Below are 18,315 nucleotides of genomic sequence, written 5' to 3'. Positions count from 1 at the left end.
TTGGTAAATCCCTTGAGTTAAATGTGCAAGTCTGCACTTTAAGCACATCTTGATTGCTTCATGTCAAATCCACTGCTGCAGTGTAAAGAGGAAAAATGACTAAAATGGTGTCACTGCATGGTGTAGTCATCAAGTTTATTTGACCCTTTTACAGGGTTCTCATTTCAAAATGAGTCATTTTGAAACATTGAAAAGGTAACTGGAGACAAAGATTTATAATGACTGTGAGGCATCTGACATAGACAGAGAAAGACAGACAGACACGATTGGCCAGACGAATGCCATAACTTCCTGTATTTGTTTTAAATTAAAAGCTCTCTGGAATTTCATTCACAGCTCGGCTTGGCACTAGGTTTAGACCTCGTCTTGTTTCTACTTGTCTGAAATCAACTTCCTATTGCAACTATGAATTTTGAGTGATAAATCTGTCGCCATCACACTGTCAAGGGCACATTTAAAGGCATAGCAACAGTAACTAATGGGGCAGGATATGGCTTGGCGAAAGGTCTGTAAAAAGAGTGATAGAAGATATTTTCAATGAAACAGTTTTGTTGACCTTGGAAAGTGTTTTACAGTGACATAAATCATACATCTTTTGTGTTACATGGGTTAAACTGTAAAACCCTGGTAAGGTCCTTTTTAAAGAGTACGTGTGGTTTAAATGTGATTGTTCCGTCTTTTAATACACCACCAGGTAATATTTCTGATTACATACCAACTGTTAAGATACTACTGCAAATGTGTGTTAAACATATTCCGAATTAGGGCTGTGGAATTGACAAAATGAAGTTTGACTGGTGGTTGTTAAATTTACACTGCTCGTACTGTTAAAAATGTAGGTTCCTCTTTCAGTCATTCAAAGTAAGCATCTGTTGTTTTGACTTGGAGAGCACTATAAATCTTATATTTTCCTATTATCTCTTTCCATCATCTCAGCATCCTGACTCACAGGCATCAATGAGAGCGCATGTGAGTTGAATGCAAAAGTTTCTCAGGAAAATTAACCTCAGTCCTCATTTCCTCTTCTCTTGTTGTGTCTGTGTTTCAGCGGTAAGCAAATGCACTTTTTATTCTCTCCCGTCAGTTTTCTTAACTGGTAAATTACTATAATATGTAAATCTGACTCATATTTATATTGTACCTTTCTTTTTCTTAAAGACATTTGTTTGACAGAAGTGGTCAATAATATACAGTGTGTTTTGCTTCTTGCATAACGCACTAGGGTGTGTGTTTGCATTTGTGACCAAGTGTGGGTGTGCATAAATAGTATGAAAAGCATAAGTGTCATGACACCTCGTCGTACAATCGCTTCACAGATTCTGGACCCTTTTAGTCAGATGAATTAATGTTGGACGTGTTAGTGGTTTCAGGATGTTTAAATACAAGGTTTAGCTTGGGAACATTAAACTTTGTCAGGTCACATAAAGATGAGATGAGGTGATCAGGACTTAAATTCGTAATTGTAAGAGAGAAATATCTAGTGAGCATAAATGGATTGATTATCGATTTGAATATTTTCCCTTCAAGCAGGGATTTTCCACAAGTATTATCATCAGCTATTTAAATGCCATGGCAACATTTTCCTCGTGGAAATCATCTATTCTTCCTTGTTGTTCCATTTGAGTTAGTAATTTCTTTCACTCTGCATAGTTTTAATGGAAGGAAATATAAGGCCAAAGTCTGAGGAGCATTCAACCCACCGATAAACCAGTTTACCATTAATTTAGAAAAACCTAGTGATGGAGTGTCCAACTGAAGGATCATGTGTACACATGAAGCTGTGTTCTGAATGAGCAGGAGCCTCTCTGTTGTTTGGATCATTTTCAAAGAGAGCATTGTATTGTACAGTGGCTCATGCAAACCAGCATGCCTCCAACACGTCATCAAGGCAAACATCTTGTATTACCCTACCGTGCCATTCTGTGTGAAAAATGTGAGACAGTGATACACTAATGGTTGCCTGACCTGTTTGAGATGGATGACTAAGCCAGGTTCTCTGATACAGCTTGTAATATGGATCATTTCATTTCCAATTTGTTTTTTTAAGTTATAAAAAGTTGCTTTACACATGTTACTAATATGACTTGTAAAGTTGAGATCAAAGCCCAAAATAACTCCACTATACCAGGATTATTTACAGCTTTATAGACAAAGCAGAGTAACTCGTGCAGGTTATTCAATTGTTATTAGACAAATTAGGCAAAGTATGTTGAATTTTTTTAATCATGCGCTCCTTTAAGGAGCTTTAACAAAAGTTTTTCCCTATTGTGGGTTTTAATCACCACAAACAGTTGTGTAAACCAAATTGTACATGAATGCTGTTAAACTAGTTCACTGAAAAACACATACAAGAAATAATAACAATCATAATTTTTTAAAAAGTAATAATAATGGGCGTTGAGCAACACTGGGCAGGCTGATGTGGCCAGTAACTGCAGATCAGTAACAGGCAATCCAGAACCAGCGATACCTGCAGAAAGGTGCAGGGAGCGAGAGAAAGGAAGAAAAAGCACAAATTATGGAAGGAGGATGAAAAGATTAATGTCACGCAATTGTGGCATATGCATGGAGAGTGAAAGAGAGGAGGAAAAGTGCTCAGCGGGACGTCCCCCAGCAGCCTCTAGCAGCTAAGGGATGGTTCCGGGGACACCTGAGAGAACTATAAACTTTAGTATAAGGAATATTTTAAACCTCGTCTTATCTGAGGCTAAGACGGAGTTATCAGAGGGTATCTGCCTCCTAAACCAAAACTGGGAGCTGGTTTCCCAGGAGAGGAGCCTGAAAGATAAAGGATCTACCCTGTAGTATACCTTTGGAAGCTCCAGGAAGGAGTCTTGTCCTGGAAGTGAAGTGTTGTATTTGTATATGATACTTTAAAGGTCTTTGAAACATGATGATCCTTTAATGACCATGAGCTTGGTCAGTAAGGGATTTACATATGGAGAAGGGTTTTTAATGTTGTAGATTTTACAATAAGGATATTGTGGATATTAGAAAAGTTATATAGGAGAGAGCATTGTCTGTTCAAAGCACTAAATCAGATAAAATTTCAGAAAGTTTGGATTAAAACTCTTAGGGGCAGGTGGAAAAAAGGTCATACAGCAGAGTACTGTGTCCATCCCTTTTTAGTGCTCCCGTGGAGACATTTCTGCTGCAGTCTGTCCTATTTGCATGATTTTTGTATCAGGTAATATTTTCTATATTTGCATCTTACTTTGTTTTTGCATGTGCATTCTGTGTTTGCCGTCTTTTTCTTCTAAATGCTACGACTGTGTTGTTAACTTGGTGGAGATGTTTTGCTTTTCATTTGTTTTGTCAAATTGCTGTTACAGTCCTCTGCAGATAGAAAATTACTGTCCAATTTTTGTGTACAACTTTTTTCAGTAACATGCCATGGCAGGGAAAGTTTGAGACCACTATGTGGTCATTCATTACAACTTGTTACAATCACAAGAAGTCACATGATTATCCATATTTACAAACTGTGTTCAAATTAACACCTTGAAACAGGAACATACAGAATGTGTGTTAAACAGGTGATACAGGTGACCTTCCCTCTCTCCCCCTCCCTCGGGAGGAACAAAGCTAGCTCCATGGTGATGTGTTATTACTCAGCTGCTTTGGTCACACCCAGTCACTCCCCCTCCCTTGTAGCACTGATAACCAGAGGGAGCATTAAAATGAGAGTAGAACGCTGGAAAAGTCCTTCACAAGCTCTTTTATGTGTTACAGGGTGACAACGCCACAGGAAGAGAGACATAGAGAGTACTTTGTGGGTCATTTTCCAAGGACAGAAGAATAATATACTCCTGTGATAATCAGTGTGCTCCCACAGCAACAGCCTCAATCACAGTAGTTGAAGGCAGAGGCTCCAAACAGTGACCGAGCCTCAGAGCACGCCCTCGGATATCTCCTGTGAGAGGTAAGCCACAGAATAACTTAATGTTGACTAATTGTGATTTAAAGTTATATGAGGGCTTCTCCTTGTGAGTTTCAGGTCTTGTTATTTTTCAAGTGGCATGCAAACAAGAGAGATCCATCCAACAATGATCCTTTGTCTCCTGAGACCTGCCTGCAATTATTCCGCTCAATGGCGTCCTATGAGATTTGTCTGTGTTTTTGATTAAAGTATGTCAGAGAGATAAACTGGAGGTTTGGTTGATATAAGACAAGCAAATACCAACCGCATGTCTGCTAACATTTATACAGTAAAGTGTTTAACATATCACATCCAAGCACGAGCTTTGTTTTTTTGTTTTTAGACATCAGAACATGGAAACGTTGCCAGTGGGTCCTTTTTCAGTCATTGCTGGGGCATTTTGAGATTTGCAAGTGGCTCTAGCTTGTTAATACATCACCAGGCAAACTCTTCAGTGTCAGAGTGAAGTTACTGACTCCGAGGAAGTGAAACGACAGCAAGGGTTTGGGGGAGTCAAGGCAACCACTCATGTTTCGGACAGCATCCCAGCCCCCTGAATGTATGATTAACTTGATGATGACCAGCTTTACTCTGACACAGCAGGAAGGCAAAACGATCTGACAAAACATTTCCTGTTTTCAGTTAATTTAAGTCTCAAACTAACCACAAAGGCTGTCATGGAGCAGTAGGTGTGAAAGAAATAATAGAGAGAAGAGGCCGCAGGGGAGATTCCAGTTCTAAGAAAGCAGCCAGTTGCTACACACAATAGGGTTCTGCTCAGTCATTGTCACTGGGCATAACAATTTGTCTGTTTTGTCACGCCACACAAAGGCCACTGTTCCCCTGCTGGGTGGTCTACACACACACACACACACACACACACACACACACACACACACACACACACACACACACACACACACACACACACACACACACACACACAAAAACACACAGATCTAAAAGTGACAATCTTGAAGTTGATGGTAGGGAGTGTAAAAAAAAAAAAGGGGGGGGGGGGGCTCAGAGATAGAGATAGATGGAGTTATATGTGTGTCTGTGTTTGACAGGTGATAAGGAAAGATGTATTTATGCATTTATGTGAGAACATTTAGAAAACACATTGACAGAATACTGTGTACACTTTGGCCAACATTGAGGTAGGCTAGTTAATGGTCTCTCAAGTATCTCAGTTCACCACCAACTCATCCCAGAGTACTTGATCTCATGTATTAGCCTGCCGACTGGCTACATCATTTTCAATGCAAATACACACTCTAGAGTCTTTATTTCTTTAATATACAGCATTTAGGCTGATGTAAGGCCCCACATCATCTTCAAGTTTATGATTTTAAGTATTATAGCAAAGTGTTTAAAATGTTGCTGCAAAAAATAGAAGTAACACTTCCATGTCAGTCCTGTTGATCTGTAAATCAGCAGTTTTGTTCCCTTTCTCATTTCCATACCAGTTTGTGTTTGTGCAGTGAAAAAAAACTTTCCAGGACACACAGTGAAGTACTTCCTCAATCGTTGACTCTTTTTTTTCCCATTAATGCTAAAGTAAATGGCCTCACCCATGTTCCAAGGTGATGTGTGTATTGTAAATGCACTTAGAGTGAATGAAAGGCTCATGTCACTCCAAGTGTGTCTGAAAGATGAGTTATTAAGCTTACAGAGGGTAAAAGGTGAGGAGAAGGGAATGTAGCAGGTGTTTTACCCTCACCTGCCTTCTCCCACCTCACAGAGTATCACCTAATAAGCATGGTGTAACGATGTAGTGAAACAGAGGAGAATTGTAACGCAACACATCAGCAAGATGTGCACACAGATGACTCGTGTGTGTACAAAACTGGTGTACGTGGCATTGAGAATACATTTAAGGATTAAAACAGACAAAAGTAAAATCTTCATGAGGACCACTGCACATATCAGGAAGGCAGCGCTGACACTAACAAGTCTGCTGTGATGGCTTTCAGTAGTAGCACTGTCATATCTGTCATCCCAGAATTTAATTTTAAAAAAAGAATTCACAATAAACATCACTAATGTTGACCAGTATCTTTATTCTGTCTGATTTTTCCATTTTAGGTGAACAAACAGACGCAAACATGGGATGCTTTGGATTTCTAAAAGGCATGATGTTTGTCTTCAATGGCATTATTTTTGTAAGTCAAGACTTGTAATATTTAATTACAAACAATTCAAAATAGGATTTGCAGCATGAATGATCAACAAAAATATGCAAATGAAGCACTTGAAGAATTTAAATAGAAAATGTATATTTTGTAAATGGAAGCTTCAGCAGTGTACTGTTGCACTTCTGAAACGTTGTTAGACTTGAGAAAATCAGATAAAAAAGAAAAGGAAATTGCAAGCAGCAGAGGCAGCGATATCTAGATATTCAAGGTCTAAAATAGGCTAACCTCTAACCCCCCCCCCCCCACACACACACACACACACACACACACACACACACACACACACACACACACAGTTGGCTGGTGCTGCCATTCTGGGTGTTGGGGTCTGGATAAAGGTGGACAGCGGATCCATCCTCAACTTCCTTGGCAAAATTGAAAACGCCCCGACAGCACTCAATCAAGTGCTCAATGTTGGCTACCTGTTGATTGCACTCGGGGCTCTGCTGGTCGTCATCGGCTTTCTCGGCTGCTGTGGAGCCGTCAAGGAGAGCCGGTGTATGCTGCTGCTGGTAGGTTGTTCTTTGCTGTTTTACCAGAGTTAAATAAAAAGTTTTTACATTTTGGGGCATACTCTTACTTTATTTCTTGAGATTAATTAAATGAGAAGACTGTTACCACTTTTATTTTCAAAGAGTCAAACTTTTTCTGTTGCAAATGTTATTTTAAGCAGGTCCATTTCAATAAAATGCCTGACTTTCCCATCCTTTCCCTAGTTTTTTATCATAGTGTTGCTGGTCTTCATCGCAGAGGTTGCAGGAGCAGTGGTGATTTTGGTATTCAGACCACTGGTAAGTTATTAAAGGACTTGTTGACACAGGATACTAGTTGCCAGATTATTATGATATTTGTTAACCTTTGGTACCTGGATGCAAATTCTTCTCTGTGCTTGCATGTTAGGCAGATGATTTGTTTTCCAAGCTTGGCAAAGCAGCAGTTGAAAACATCAAGAACGATTACGGGACAAATCCTGACATCACTGGCCTGTGGAACACTACAATGAGCACGGTACGTTATTCTTCTGAACAAATGGAAAATGTGACCTGTCTCATGCTGCTCGTTTTGTAACATATACTCTCTTTGTGTCAACACTAGTTAAAATGTTGTGGATTCTACAACTCGTCCGACTTCATCAACTCTCCATATTACATGAACAACAAAATGAAATACCCACCACAGTGCTGCCCGGACACTCACAGTCCATGTAATCAAACAGTGGTTGACAATGTCACGGTATGGACTTTGCAAGTATAGTACAAACAATTAAAACATCCATGTGCATGATCCAAAACAATTATCTATGAATAATAAATGTTTGTCCTACCTCTATATTTTCCTCAGACAATCAATGGTTGCTTCCTAAAGATCAAATATCTGATTGATGAAAACACTGTAGTTATCGTGGGAGTGGCGCTCGGGATTGCAGCTCTGGAGGTATGACACTAATTTTAGATTAGGCTCATTTGTATCACAAAGAGGCTAAAACTTCTCTTTTGTGAACAGTTTCTCACTTTACCATTGAATTGCATGTTTGACTGATATGTATGTTCTCCTCAGATATGTGCCATGGCCGTGTCAATGATCCTCTACTGCAGAATAAAATCTACAAGCGCCTAACTACATGTGACAAAATCCTCAGAGGGATCACTTTAATCACTGGAGTCTTTCTACTGCCTGCCTGTATCTGTGCTGTAATGACTCATGACTGAAGACAGTTAACAACTGTCAGGTTTCATGCAATCAGAATAATAACAAGTCTATTTTTACTACATTTAAACATAGAGATGACTTTTATTAAAATATATATCATCTACACTTCTAAAACCAGCTTCTCACGCCGTTTCCTTCACCAGTGATTGTTGTGCCTTCAACACATGGCCAGTTAACGAGGAGTTACATGACAGGTGCGTTCACTGTGATAATGAAACAAAAGCTGGTATCAGTGTTGGAGACAGGAAGCACAACTGTGAATGTTTTTGCCATGACCCAGCTTGTAAAAATGCAATAGAAGTGATTCATTATTGGTTTGTATGTTGTAAGATGATTGATTTTAAAATAAAATCCAGATTTCTAAATCAAGGATTTGTGGATTCTGGTGAGTTTTTGAATTGGTTGTAAAAATTTGTGCTGTTTTACAGAAGTTTTGAAGGGTAAGACCAAGCAACACATTTCTGGTAAAAAAGTGAATAAGAATCTGTCTTTAATTTCCTCATTTAGCAGGCTTTAACAAGGAAACTTGTGTGGCAGCAATCACATTGAGGTTAAAATTGCATTTTCAGCGATAGAGTTTGATGTGAGATTAAATGGGTTAAGACAGGTGCCATTTACCTGAAACTATTAACAGCACAAACATGAGCCCTGATTTAGAATTTTGCTTCCGCGTCAGACAGCATAAACTAAGTAGTACTATTACCACAGCTGCAGTTTCTCAACCTGGATTAGTTGTGCATCGATTTGGACTCTGGTTTCATTTGGCGCTTATAGTTTGGAGAGAAACTTCCTCGTACGAGGGCACCACTTGATCTTTGGAATGTCCTGGTTAATATAAGTAAAGCACACGAGTTAAAATGTCTGCCCAAGACAAGTCTTACTTTGGGATTCAGCTAGCAAGCATCACTTATTATATTTTCATCATTTACATCAAATGCTTTCCAGCAGTCTTTGCTCATAAGAACCAAGAAAAAAAAATAACAAAAATCTCCATATTCCTGCACAGTGATCAAAACTTTAACTGTCAGCTGATAAAATGATGTGAACATCTCTGCTAGAGGTACGTTGTAAATAGATTGCATCTCTATCCAGGTATAAAAAAGACCATAGTCTTATTTATTTTTACAAAATTATTGATAAGATATAAACAAATATTTTGCTTTGAATCATTATTGTACCATTTTTTCTTCTCCACAAACAATTTTCATTGTCATCAATCGTAACAGACTCCGTTAAATAAAATTCAGGTGTTTAAACATGTTTAAACACAAAGAATTGGAGTTTAATTAAATAGGAGGGATTTCAGTGAAATGAACAATATGTCACAAAAGCCAACAGCTTACTGCAGAATTATCATGTTTAAAAAAACACATCCTGCTGGAGCCATAATGTAGTTGTTTTTTCCCCTGTTTATTTAATACACCCCTGACCATATGCACAAAACATGTTGTTTTTATGTTTGGACACTAGGTGGCGCATTAGGGCAGGAAATGCATTTAAGTGAGATTCTGGCAAAACAACACTGTGAAATCTACTGTGATTTAATCAATGACAACTGAAATATTACCTCATTAAAATTAACAACAAAAATAAACCTGAGATTACTGATTATTAAAACAAAGCATTACACTACTTTAGTCAACCAGCTTCTTTTTATATTTATTCAGGAAATAAATAAGTTCAGAATATTAATAAAAAGTAACGACTGCAAAATTCGACTTCCACATCCATCGAGTAAAACGTGAATGAACAATATGAACAGAGGTTATCTATTTGATCATGTGTATTGTTTGCCCAGATCAAAATGAACAAATTACTTGATGGATATTTGGTGGAAAGTAACAACATGGACTTCCTCAAAGACCAACCTCAGTTTTTTGTTGTAGATGGCACCACTATGTGGCTGTAAACAACTTTATTTTAACTCCTGAAACTGAGGTCTAAAATCAAACTTTGTTTTCCTTGGATTCTTGGCCAGTAATTGTGGGACATGTCTAGCCAAACTACCGTTTCAAATAGTCCATTGTTTTTTTTATTGTGTTGAAAAGAATTGTTAAATGACCATAGATGGGAAGAAAATCTCTGCTGAACAGAGAATGGAATTAAAACACAAACAAATTACTGATCAAGAGTTCAAATATTAAGATAAAGTGCATCTGGAAAGTATTCACAGCGCTTCACTTTTTCTTTATTGTTAATAGATTTGCGGAAATTTTAAACAACTTCTTTTAAATTTGTCATTATGGGGGGTGTGCAGAATTTTTAGGAAAAAAATGAATTTAATCCATTTTGGAATAACGCTGTAACATAACAAAATGTGGAAAAAGTGAAGCGCTGTGAATACTTTCCGGATGCACTGTAGGTCTTAATTCTTTACTCATGACTGATCTAGAGATTTTTTTTATTATTATTATTATTATTATTATTTTTTTTTTTTTTAAACATTCTGGAAGATGGATTGCTTAGAGTTTGAGGGACATTGAGTAAGGCCGCCATGCCTGAGGAGACAAAACATCCAGTCATCCTATCCAAAGACCAACATGTATCCTTTCAAGTTCCAATTCAAGAATACTGTAGGTTGGGGTTATGTTTAGGTTATGATATGAGAAACCAGGTTCTCTACAGATTGAGGGGCAAATCGCCAACGCCGGGCCAATAGCTTCCGGCCGGGTCGATGACGCCGTCCCTCCTGTTCCTGTTTCCGGACAGGTCGCCGACGCCAGGCAACTAGCTTCCGGCCGGGTCGTCGACACAGTCCCTCCCACTCCTGCCTCCGGCTGTGTCGACGCCACGCCTCCAGTTCGGCGTCTGGAGGTATTCCGCCTTCGCCGTCCTCCAGCTCAGCGTCCGGGAGGGTTCCACATTCGCCACCGACGCCTTCCTGTTCAGCGCCTAGACGGGTCCCGCCTTTGCCGACGCTCCCCTTCCGGCCTCCGAGGGAATATACGCCGTTGGTTTCCTACCATCCTCCCAGTGACTCTCGGCCTTCGTGGTCGACTCCCTTTTCTGCCACAGGGACATCCTCTGGAGAGGAAACTCAAGTCCATACTGTCTCAAGGTTGTCCTCCTGAGAGGTCCCTCAAATCTGTACTGCCTCGAGACAGCCCTCCAGAAAGGTTCCTCAGGTCTGTCCTGCCTCATGGCCGTCCTCTGGAGTGGTCACTCAAGTGTGTCCTGCCCCATGGCCATCCTCCGGAGCGATCCCTCAAATCCGTCGTGCCTCAAGACTGCCCTCCAGAAAGGTTCCTCAGGTCTGTCCTGCCTCATGGCCGTCCTCCGGAGTGGTTACTCAAGTGTGTCCTGCCCCATGGCCATCCTCCGGAGCAGTCACTCAAGTCTGTCCTACCTCATGGCCATCCTCCGGAGCAGTCACTTAAGTCTGGCCTGCCTCGTGGTCGTCCTCCAGAGAGGTTCCTCAGGTCTGTCCTGCCTCATGGCCGTCCTCTGGAGCGGTCACTCAAGTGTGTCCTGCCCCATGGCCGTCCTCCGGAGCAGTCACTCAAGTATGTCCTAAGTCTGTCCTTCCCCATGGCTGTCCTCCAGAGCGGTTCCTCAAGTCCATTCTGTCTTAAGACCGTCCTCCGGAGTGATGCTTGCCTGTCTGTCTGGCTCCAGGGCTGTCCACCAGTGCAGTTCAGCCACTCCATCCACCCAAGTTTCCTTACTCGTTGTCCTCTGTTGTTGTGGTCCTCCGTCCCTCCTCCCGACCCCCTCCTCCCACCCGGTTCAGTCAAGTTGCCGAGAGGCTCCTGTTGAGGGGGGGGGGGGTACTGTCAGGATCCCTGTCTAACCTTGTGTGTGTTAACCTTTTGGTCCCCGCTATCCTCTCCTGATGTGTTCTGTCATTCCCCTGTTTGTTGGTGTTTGCCATGTGCTTTGTGTTCTGTTCTGTTCTGTGTCCTCCTCTGCCCGCCTCCAGACACCTCCCATGGCTACACCCCTGATCAGCCTGCACAGCTGCGGACAATCCAGCTGATTACCATCTGAAGGTTGACACACCGGTTCCTCATCCCACTAATCACATCCCGACACAAGAAAACAGCAGAAATGAATTTATTGAGAGAATTTTAACAGCGCGTAAAAATGTGTTTTTGAATCTCTTTTGAGAGAGCAAGAGAGCCAGAGAGAGCACTCCTCCCTGTCACACTTACACTGTCTTGGTCCATATACGTGAATTCAATTCAATTCAATTCAACTTTATTTATATAGTGCCAAATTACAACATAGGTTATTTCATGGCACTTAACACATTAAAGTCTTTACAGTAAGACGTTACAATATCATACAGAGAAACCCAACAATTCAACAATTCCCACATAAGCTAGGAGGGGAAAAAAAACTCCTCTTTAAGGGAGAAAAACCTCCAACAGAGGGAAGGAAAAACTCCTTCTTAACAGGAAGAAACCTCTGACAGAACCAGGCTCAGAGGTGGGCGGCCATCTGCCTCGACCAGTTGGGGTGAGAGGAGAGCATAGAGAGAAAAGGACAGCATAGAGATAGAAGAGAAGAACTGTTGGTGGAGACAACAGGTGCAGGGCCGAGACATGCAGCTCCATGACGGGACATCTGCAAAAGAAAGAAGAGAAACTTCGCGAGCGAGGGAACTGAATGGAGACAACAGACAGTAAGAAGAAACTATGGGAAAGAAAAGGATGGTGAGGTATGAGTCAGTAGGAGGAAAGAAAAGAAGCTCAGCATGTAACGAGGTCCCCCAGCAGCCTCGACCTATAACAGCATAACTAAAGGTTGGTTCAGGTCTACCTGAGCCAGCCCTAACTATAGGCTTTATCACAAAGGAACGTTTTGAGTCTAATCTTAAAACTAGAGAGGGTTTCTGTCCCTCGAACACAAACTGGGAGCTGGTTCCACAGGAGAGGAGCCTGAAAACTGAAGGCTCTGCCTCCCATTCTACTTCTGGAAACTCTAGGAACCACAAGCAGACCAGAGTACTAAGAGCAAAGTGCTCTGCTAGGATTATATGGTTCTATAAGATCTCGAAGATATGATGGAGCCTGGTCATGTAGGGCTTTGTAAGTCATCAAGAGAATTTTAAATTCTATTCTTGATTTAACAGGAAGCCAGTGAAGAGAAGCTAAATCTGGAGAAATATGATCTCTCTTGCTAAATACCGTCAGTACTCTTGCTGCAGCATTTTGGATCAGCTGCAAGGTTTTTAATGAGTAATTTGGACATCCTAACAACAAGGAATTACAATAATCTAGCCTAGAAGTAACAAACGCATGAATGAGTTTTTCTGTGTCACGCTGAGGAAGGATTTTCCTGATTTTATTAATATTACGGAGAAGAAAGAAGGCAGTTCTGGAGATTTGCTTTATATGGTGTCTGAAAGACAAATCCTCATCAAAGATGACTCCAAGGTTCCTCACAGTTTTGCTGGAGGCCAAGACAACGTCATCCAGAGTAACTACGTGACTACAGAAAGACTTTCTGAGGTGTTTAGGACCAAGTACAATAACTTCCGTTTTGTCTGGGGTTTCAAACCCGACAAATGGTTTGGTTACACTGCTTATGAAATAAAAGTTGTGTCAGTGTTTCACTCTTTTTTGGGGGGAAGTTAATTACTTTAGACTTAAGACTTTATTTCCGGGTTCTGGTTGTTTTATTTTGAATTAGTCATTTGATCGGGATAACTCTTATATCTTCAGTATCCACATAAATCCTTCTGTTGTCCGTGCGTAAAAGGGGCAGAGGAGCTGATTTTAGCGCTCCATATCTGCATTTGTCTTGAGTTTTTCTGGGATTATGCTGTGTGTTCTTTAAAGTAAATAGGGACTGGATGTTAGTAAAAATCACCACACTGACTGATTTCCTTCGCCACATCTGTCGCTTTGAAGAATTTCCTACTCTGCAGGTGCTGGATATCACCAGGAGACTGAAACTGCCCTGGACGCTCAGTTCTGTGTTATCCGTGCTGTGCGCTCGCAGTTAAGCAGAAGGATTTTATTATTTGTTGGTTTCATGGAGTTTGTTCGAGACAAAGTTTGACGAGGCAGCAATATTTTTATGAATTTATTAAAAACATTTGAACAACACAAGTACAAAATATGTCTCTTTTTCAGCGTCGTATTTGTTGTTGAAGGTCCTTCCGCGGATGAAGTGTATTTCACTGTCGAATGGCAGGTGCACTCCGTGCAGAGGTTTACTCTGGAGCTGTTTGAGAGAGATCAGTCCGCGGGACAGTCCATGGTGCCCAAGTGATTGCGCGCTTCCAGTCCTCGTCATTCAAGCTGAATATACGAGTTCAGTCTCGCGTAGAAAGTCGCAGCAATATCCACCAGTGTAGAGATAGGGACCCCACAAAGCCTCGCTCCATCAACGTAGATGGTAACAACTATCCCGCGCGCCTCCTCGTAGCTCAATTGAAGACTGTAGCGATCGTAAGAAAGGGAGACAGACGGCGGGGTGTGCTGCCTGTCGGCGGTGGCATTTCCGTCTCCGTTCATCGTTTCCAAGGATTTCGAGTGCAACGAATTTTGATGGTGTAAAGGTGATTTCTTCATTGTATGTGAGCCCATTAATAATACGAATTTTCGGCTTCAGCTTTCCCGACTTTTCCACAGCGGCTTTGGCGACGTGTGCCTTGGTTGGTGCGACCAACGCACACGTCGCCGAAGCCGCTGAGCACCACACGGCTCCGGCTCTGCCGCCGTGAGAACCACCGCGGCTTCTTCATTCTATGTGAGCTATGTGAATTTTCGGCTTCAGCTTTTCCAATTTTTCCACAGCGGCTTTGGCGACGTGTGTCCATTCTAGCCCATTAATAATACGAATTTTCGGCTTCAGCTTTCCCGACTTTTCCACAGCGGCTTTGGCGACGTGTGCCTTGGTTGGTGCGACCAACGCACACGTCGCCGAAGCCGCTGACCATCACGCGGCTCCAGCTCTGCCGCTGTGAGAACCACCGCGGCTTCTCTGTGAGCATTGAGCTCATTACTCGGACGAATTCCCGGAAACGTCGGACCAGTTCTTTCCGCATTTTACACAGAGGGAGGGAACAGAGAGAGAGAGAAAGAGCGGGGGAGAGAGAGCGAGAGCGAGAGCGCTCCTCCCTGTCATACCTACAGTGTCTCGGTCCATATACATTAATGGGGTTTCAAGCCCGACAAATGGTTTGGTTACACTGCTTATGAAATAAAAGTTGTGTCAGTGTTTCACTCTTTTTTGGGGGGAAGTTAATTACTTTAGACTTAAGACTTTATTTCCGGGTTCTGGTTGTTTTATTTTGAATTAGTCATTTGATCGGGATAACTCTTATATCTTCAGTATCCACATAAATCCTTCTGTTGTCCGTGCGTAAAAGGGGCAGAGGAGCTGAATTTTAGCGCTCCATATCTGCATTTGTCTTGAGTTTTTCTGGGATTATGCTGTGTGTTCTTTAAAGTAAATAGGGACTGGATGTTAGTAAAAATCACCACACTGACTGATTTCCTTCGCCACATCTGTCGCTTTGAAGAATTTCCTACTCTGCAGGTGCTGGATATCACCAGGAGACTGAAACTGCCCTGGACGCTCAGTTCTGTGTTATCCGTGCTGTGCGCTCGCAGTTAAGCAGAAGGATTTTATTATTTGTTGGTTTCATGGAGTTTGTTCGAGACAAAGTTTGACGAGGCAGCAATATTTTCATGAATTTATTAAAAACATTTGAACAACACAAGTACAAAATATGTCTCTTTTTCAGCGTCGTATTTGTTGTTGAAGGTCCTTCCGCGGATGAAGTGTATTTCACTGTCGAATGGCAGGTGCACTCCGTGCAGAGGTTTACTCTGGAGCTGTTTGAGAGAGATCAGTCCGCGGGACAGTCCATGGTGCCCAAGTGATTGCGCGCTTCCAGTCCTCGTCATTCAAGCTGAATATACGAGTTCAGTCTCGCGTAGAAAGTCGCAGCAATATCCACCAGTGTAGAGATAGGGACCCCACAAAGCCTCGCTCCATCAACGTAGATGGTAACAACTATCCCGCGCGCCTCCTCGTAGCTCAATTGAAGACTGTAGCGATCGTAAGAAAGGGAGACAGACGGCGGGGTGTGCTGCCTGTCGGCGGTGGCATTTCCGTCTCCGTTCATCGTTTCCAAGGATTTCGAGTGCAACGAATTTTGATGGTGTAATGGTGATTTCTTCATTGTATGTGAGCCCATTAATAATACGAATTTTCGGCTTCAGCTTTCCCGACTTTTCCACAGCGGCTTTGGCGACGTGTGCCTTGGTTGGTGCGACCAACGCACACGTCGCCGAAGCCGCTGAGCACCACACGGCTCCAGCTCTGCCGCCGTGAGAACCACCGCGGCTTCTTCATTCTATGTGAGCTATGTGAATTTTCGGCTTCAGCTTTTCCAGTTTTTCCACAGCGGCTTTGGCGACGTGTGTCCATTCTAGCCCATTAATAATACGAATTTTCGGCTTCAGCTTTTCCAATTTTTCCACAGCGGCTTTGGCGACGTGTGCCTTGGTTGGTGCGACCAACGCACACGTCGCCGAAACCGCTGACCATCACGCGGCTGCGGCTCTGCCGCCGTGAGAACCACCGCTGCTTCTCTGTGAGCATTGAGCTCATTACTCAGACGAATTCCTGGAAACGTCGGACCAGTTCTTTCCGCATTTTACACAGAGGGAGGGAACAGAGAGCGAGAGAAAGAGCAGGGGAGAGAGCGAGAGCGCTCCTCCCTGTCATACCTACAGTGTCTCGGTCCATATACATTAATGGGGTTTCAAGCCCGACAAATGGTTTGGTTACACTGCTTATGAAATAAAAGTTGTGTCAGTGTTTCACTCTTTTTTGGGGGGAAGTTAATTACTTTAGACTTAAGACTTTATTTCCGGGTTCTGGTTGTTTTATTTTGAATTAGTCATTTGATCGGGATAACTCTTATAGCTTCAGTATCCACATAAATCCTTCTGTTGTCCGTGCGTAAAAGGGGCAGAGGAGCTGAATTTTAGCGCTCCATATCTGCATTTGTCTTGAGTTTTTCTGGGATTATGCTGTGTGTTCTTTAAAGTAAATAGGGACTGGATGTTAGTAAAAATCACCACACTGACTGATTTCCTTCGCCACATCTGTCGCTTTGAAGAATTTCCTACTCTGCAGGTGCTGGATATCACCAGGAGACTGAAACTGCCCTGGACGCTCAGTTCTGTGTTATCCGTGCTGTGCGCTCGCAGTTAAGCAGAAGGATTTTATTATTTGTTGGTTTCATGGAGTTTGTTCGAGACAGAGTTTGACGAGGCAGCAATATTTTTATGAATTTATTAAAAACATTTGAACAACACAAGTACAAAATATGTCTCTTTTTCAGCGTCGTATTTGTTGTTGAAGGTCCTTCCGCGGATGAAGTGTATTTCACTGTCGAATGGCAGGTGCACTCCGTGCAGAGGTTTACTCTGGAGCTGTTTGAGAGAGATCAGTCCGCGGGACAGTCCATGGTGCCAAAGTGATTGCGCGCTTCCAGTCCTCGTCATTCAAGCTGAATATACGAGTTCAGTCTCGCGTAGAAAGTCGCAGCAATATCCACCAGTGTAGAGATAGGGACCCCACAAAGCCTCGCTCCATCAACGTAGATGGTAACAACTATCCCGCGCGCCTCCTCGTAGCTCAATTGAAGACTGTAGCGATCGTAAGAAAGGGAGACAGACGGCGGGGTGTGCTGCCTGTCGGCGGTGGCATTTCCGTCTCCGTTCATCGTTTCCAAGGATTTCGAGTGCAACGAATTTTGATGGTGTAATGGTGATTTCTTCATTGTATGTGAGCCCATTAATAATACGAATTTTCGGCTTCAGCTTTCCCGACTTTTCCACAGCGGCTTTGGCGACGTGTGCCTTGGTTGGTGCGACCAACGCACACGTCGCCGAAGCCGCTGAGCACCACACGGCTCCGGCTCTGCCGCCGTGAGAACCACCGCGGCTTCTTCATTCTATGTGAGCTATGTGAATTTTCGGCTTCAGCTTTTCCAATTTTTCCACAGCGGCTTTGGCGACGTGTGCCTTGGTTGGTGCGACCAACGCACACGTCGCCGAAGCCGCTGACCATCACGCGGCTCCGGCTCTGCCGCTGTGAGAACCACCGCTGCTTCTCTGTGAGCATTGAGCTCATTACTCGGACGAATTCCCGGAAACGTCGGACCAGTTCTTTCCGCATTTTACACAGAGGGAGGGAACAGAGAGAGAGAGAGAAAGAGCGGGGGAGAGAGAGCGAGAGCGAGAGCGCTCCTCCCTGTCATACCTATAGTGTCTCGGTCCATATACATTAATGGGGTTTCAAGCCCGACAAATGGTTTGGTTACACTGCTTATGAAATAAAAGTTGTGTCAGTGTTTCACTCTTTTTTGGGGGGAAGTTAATTACTTTAGACTTAAGACTTTATTTCCGGGTTCTGGTTGTTTTATTTTGAATTAGTCATTTGATCGGGATAACTCTTATAGCTTCAGTATCCACATAAATCCTTCTGTTGTCCGTGCGTAAAAGGGGCAGAGGAGCT

At 42.6% G+C, this 18,315-nt stretch overlaps 1 protein-coding gene across 2 annotated transcripts; it reads left to right on the top strand.

Moving 5' to 3' along the window:
* Positions 1-3,521: 3,521 nt before the first annotated feature.
* tspan34b (tetraspanin 34b) lies at positions 3,522-8,186 on the top strand. Of its 2 annotated transcripts, none has more exons than XM_069149825.1 (8): positions 3,522-3,922; positions 6,008-6,084; positions 6,414-6,629; positions 6,834-6,908; positions 7,018-7,125; positions 7,213-7,350; positions 7,459-7,551; positions 7,675-8,186. In XM_069149825.1, the coding sequence occupies exons 2-8, from the start codon at positions 6,028-6,030 to the stop codon at positions 7,732-7,734; spliced, it is 747 nt and encodes a 248-aa protein (XP_069005926.1). In that variant the 5' UTR covers positions 3,522-3,922; positions 6,008-6,027; the 3' UTR covers positions 7,735-8,186. The 2 variants fall into 2 exon arrangements, with proteins under 2 accessions (XP_069005926.1, XP_069005925.1); XM_069149824.1 differs by having other exon boundaries at positions 3,998-6,084.
* Positions 8,187-18,315: the final 10,129 nt, after the last annotated feature.

The sequence above is a fragment of the Embiotoca jacksoni genome, unplaced genomic scaffold (genome assembly GCF_022577435.1).
Source record: "Embiotoca jacksoni isolate LCO1_2020_lvr unplaced genomic scaffold, fEmbJac1.0.p SCAF_15, whole genome shotgun sequence".
Taxonomy (NCBI): Eukaryota; Metazoa; Chordata; class Actinopteri; family Embiotocidae; genus Embiotoca; species Embiotoca jacksoni.
The sequence above is the reverse complement of the archived record's forward strand: the minus strand, read 5'-3'. Positions and strand labels throughout refer to the sequence as shown.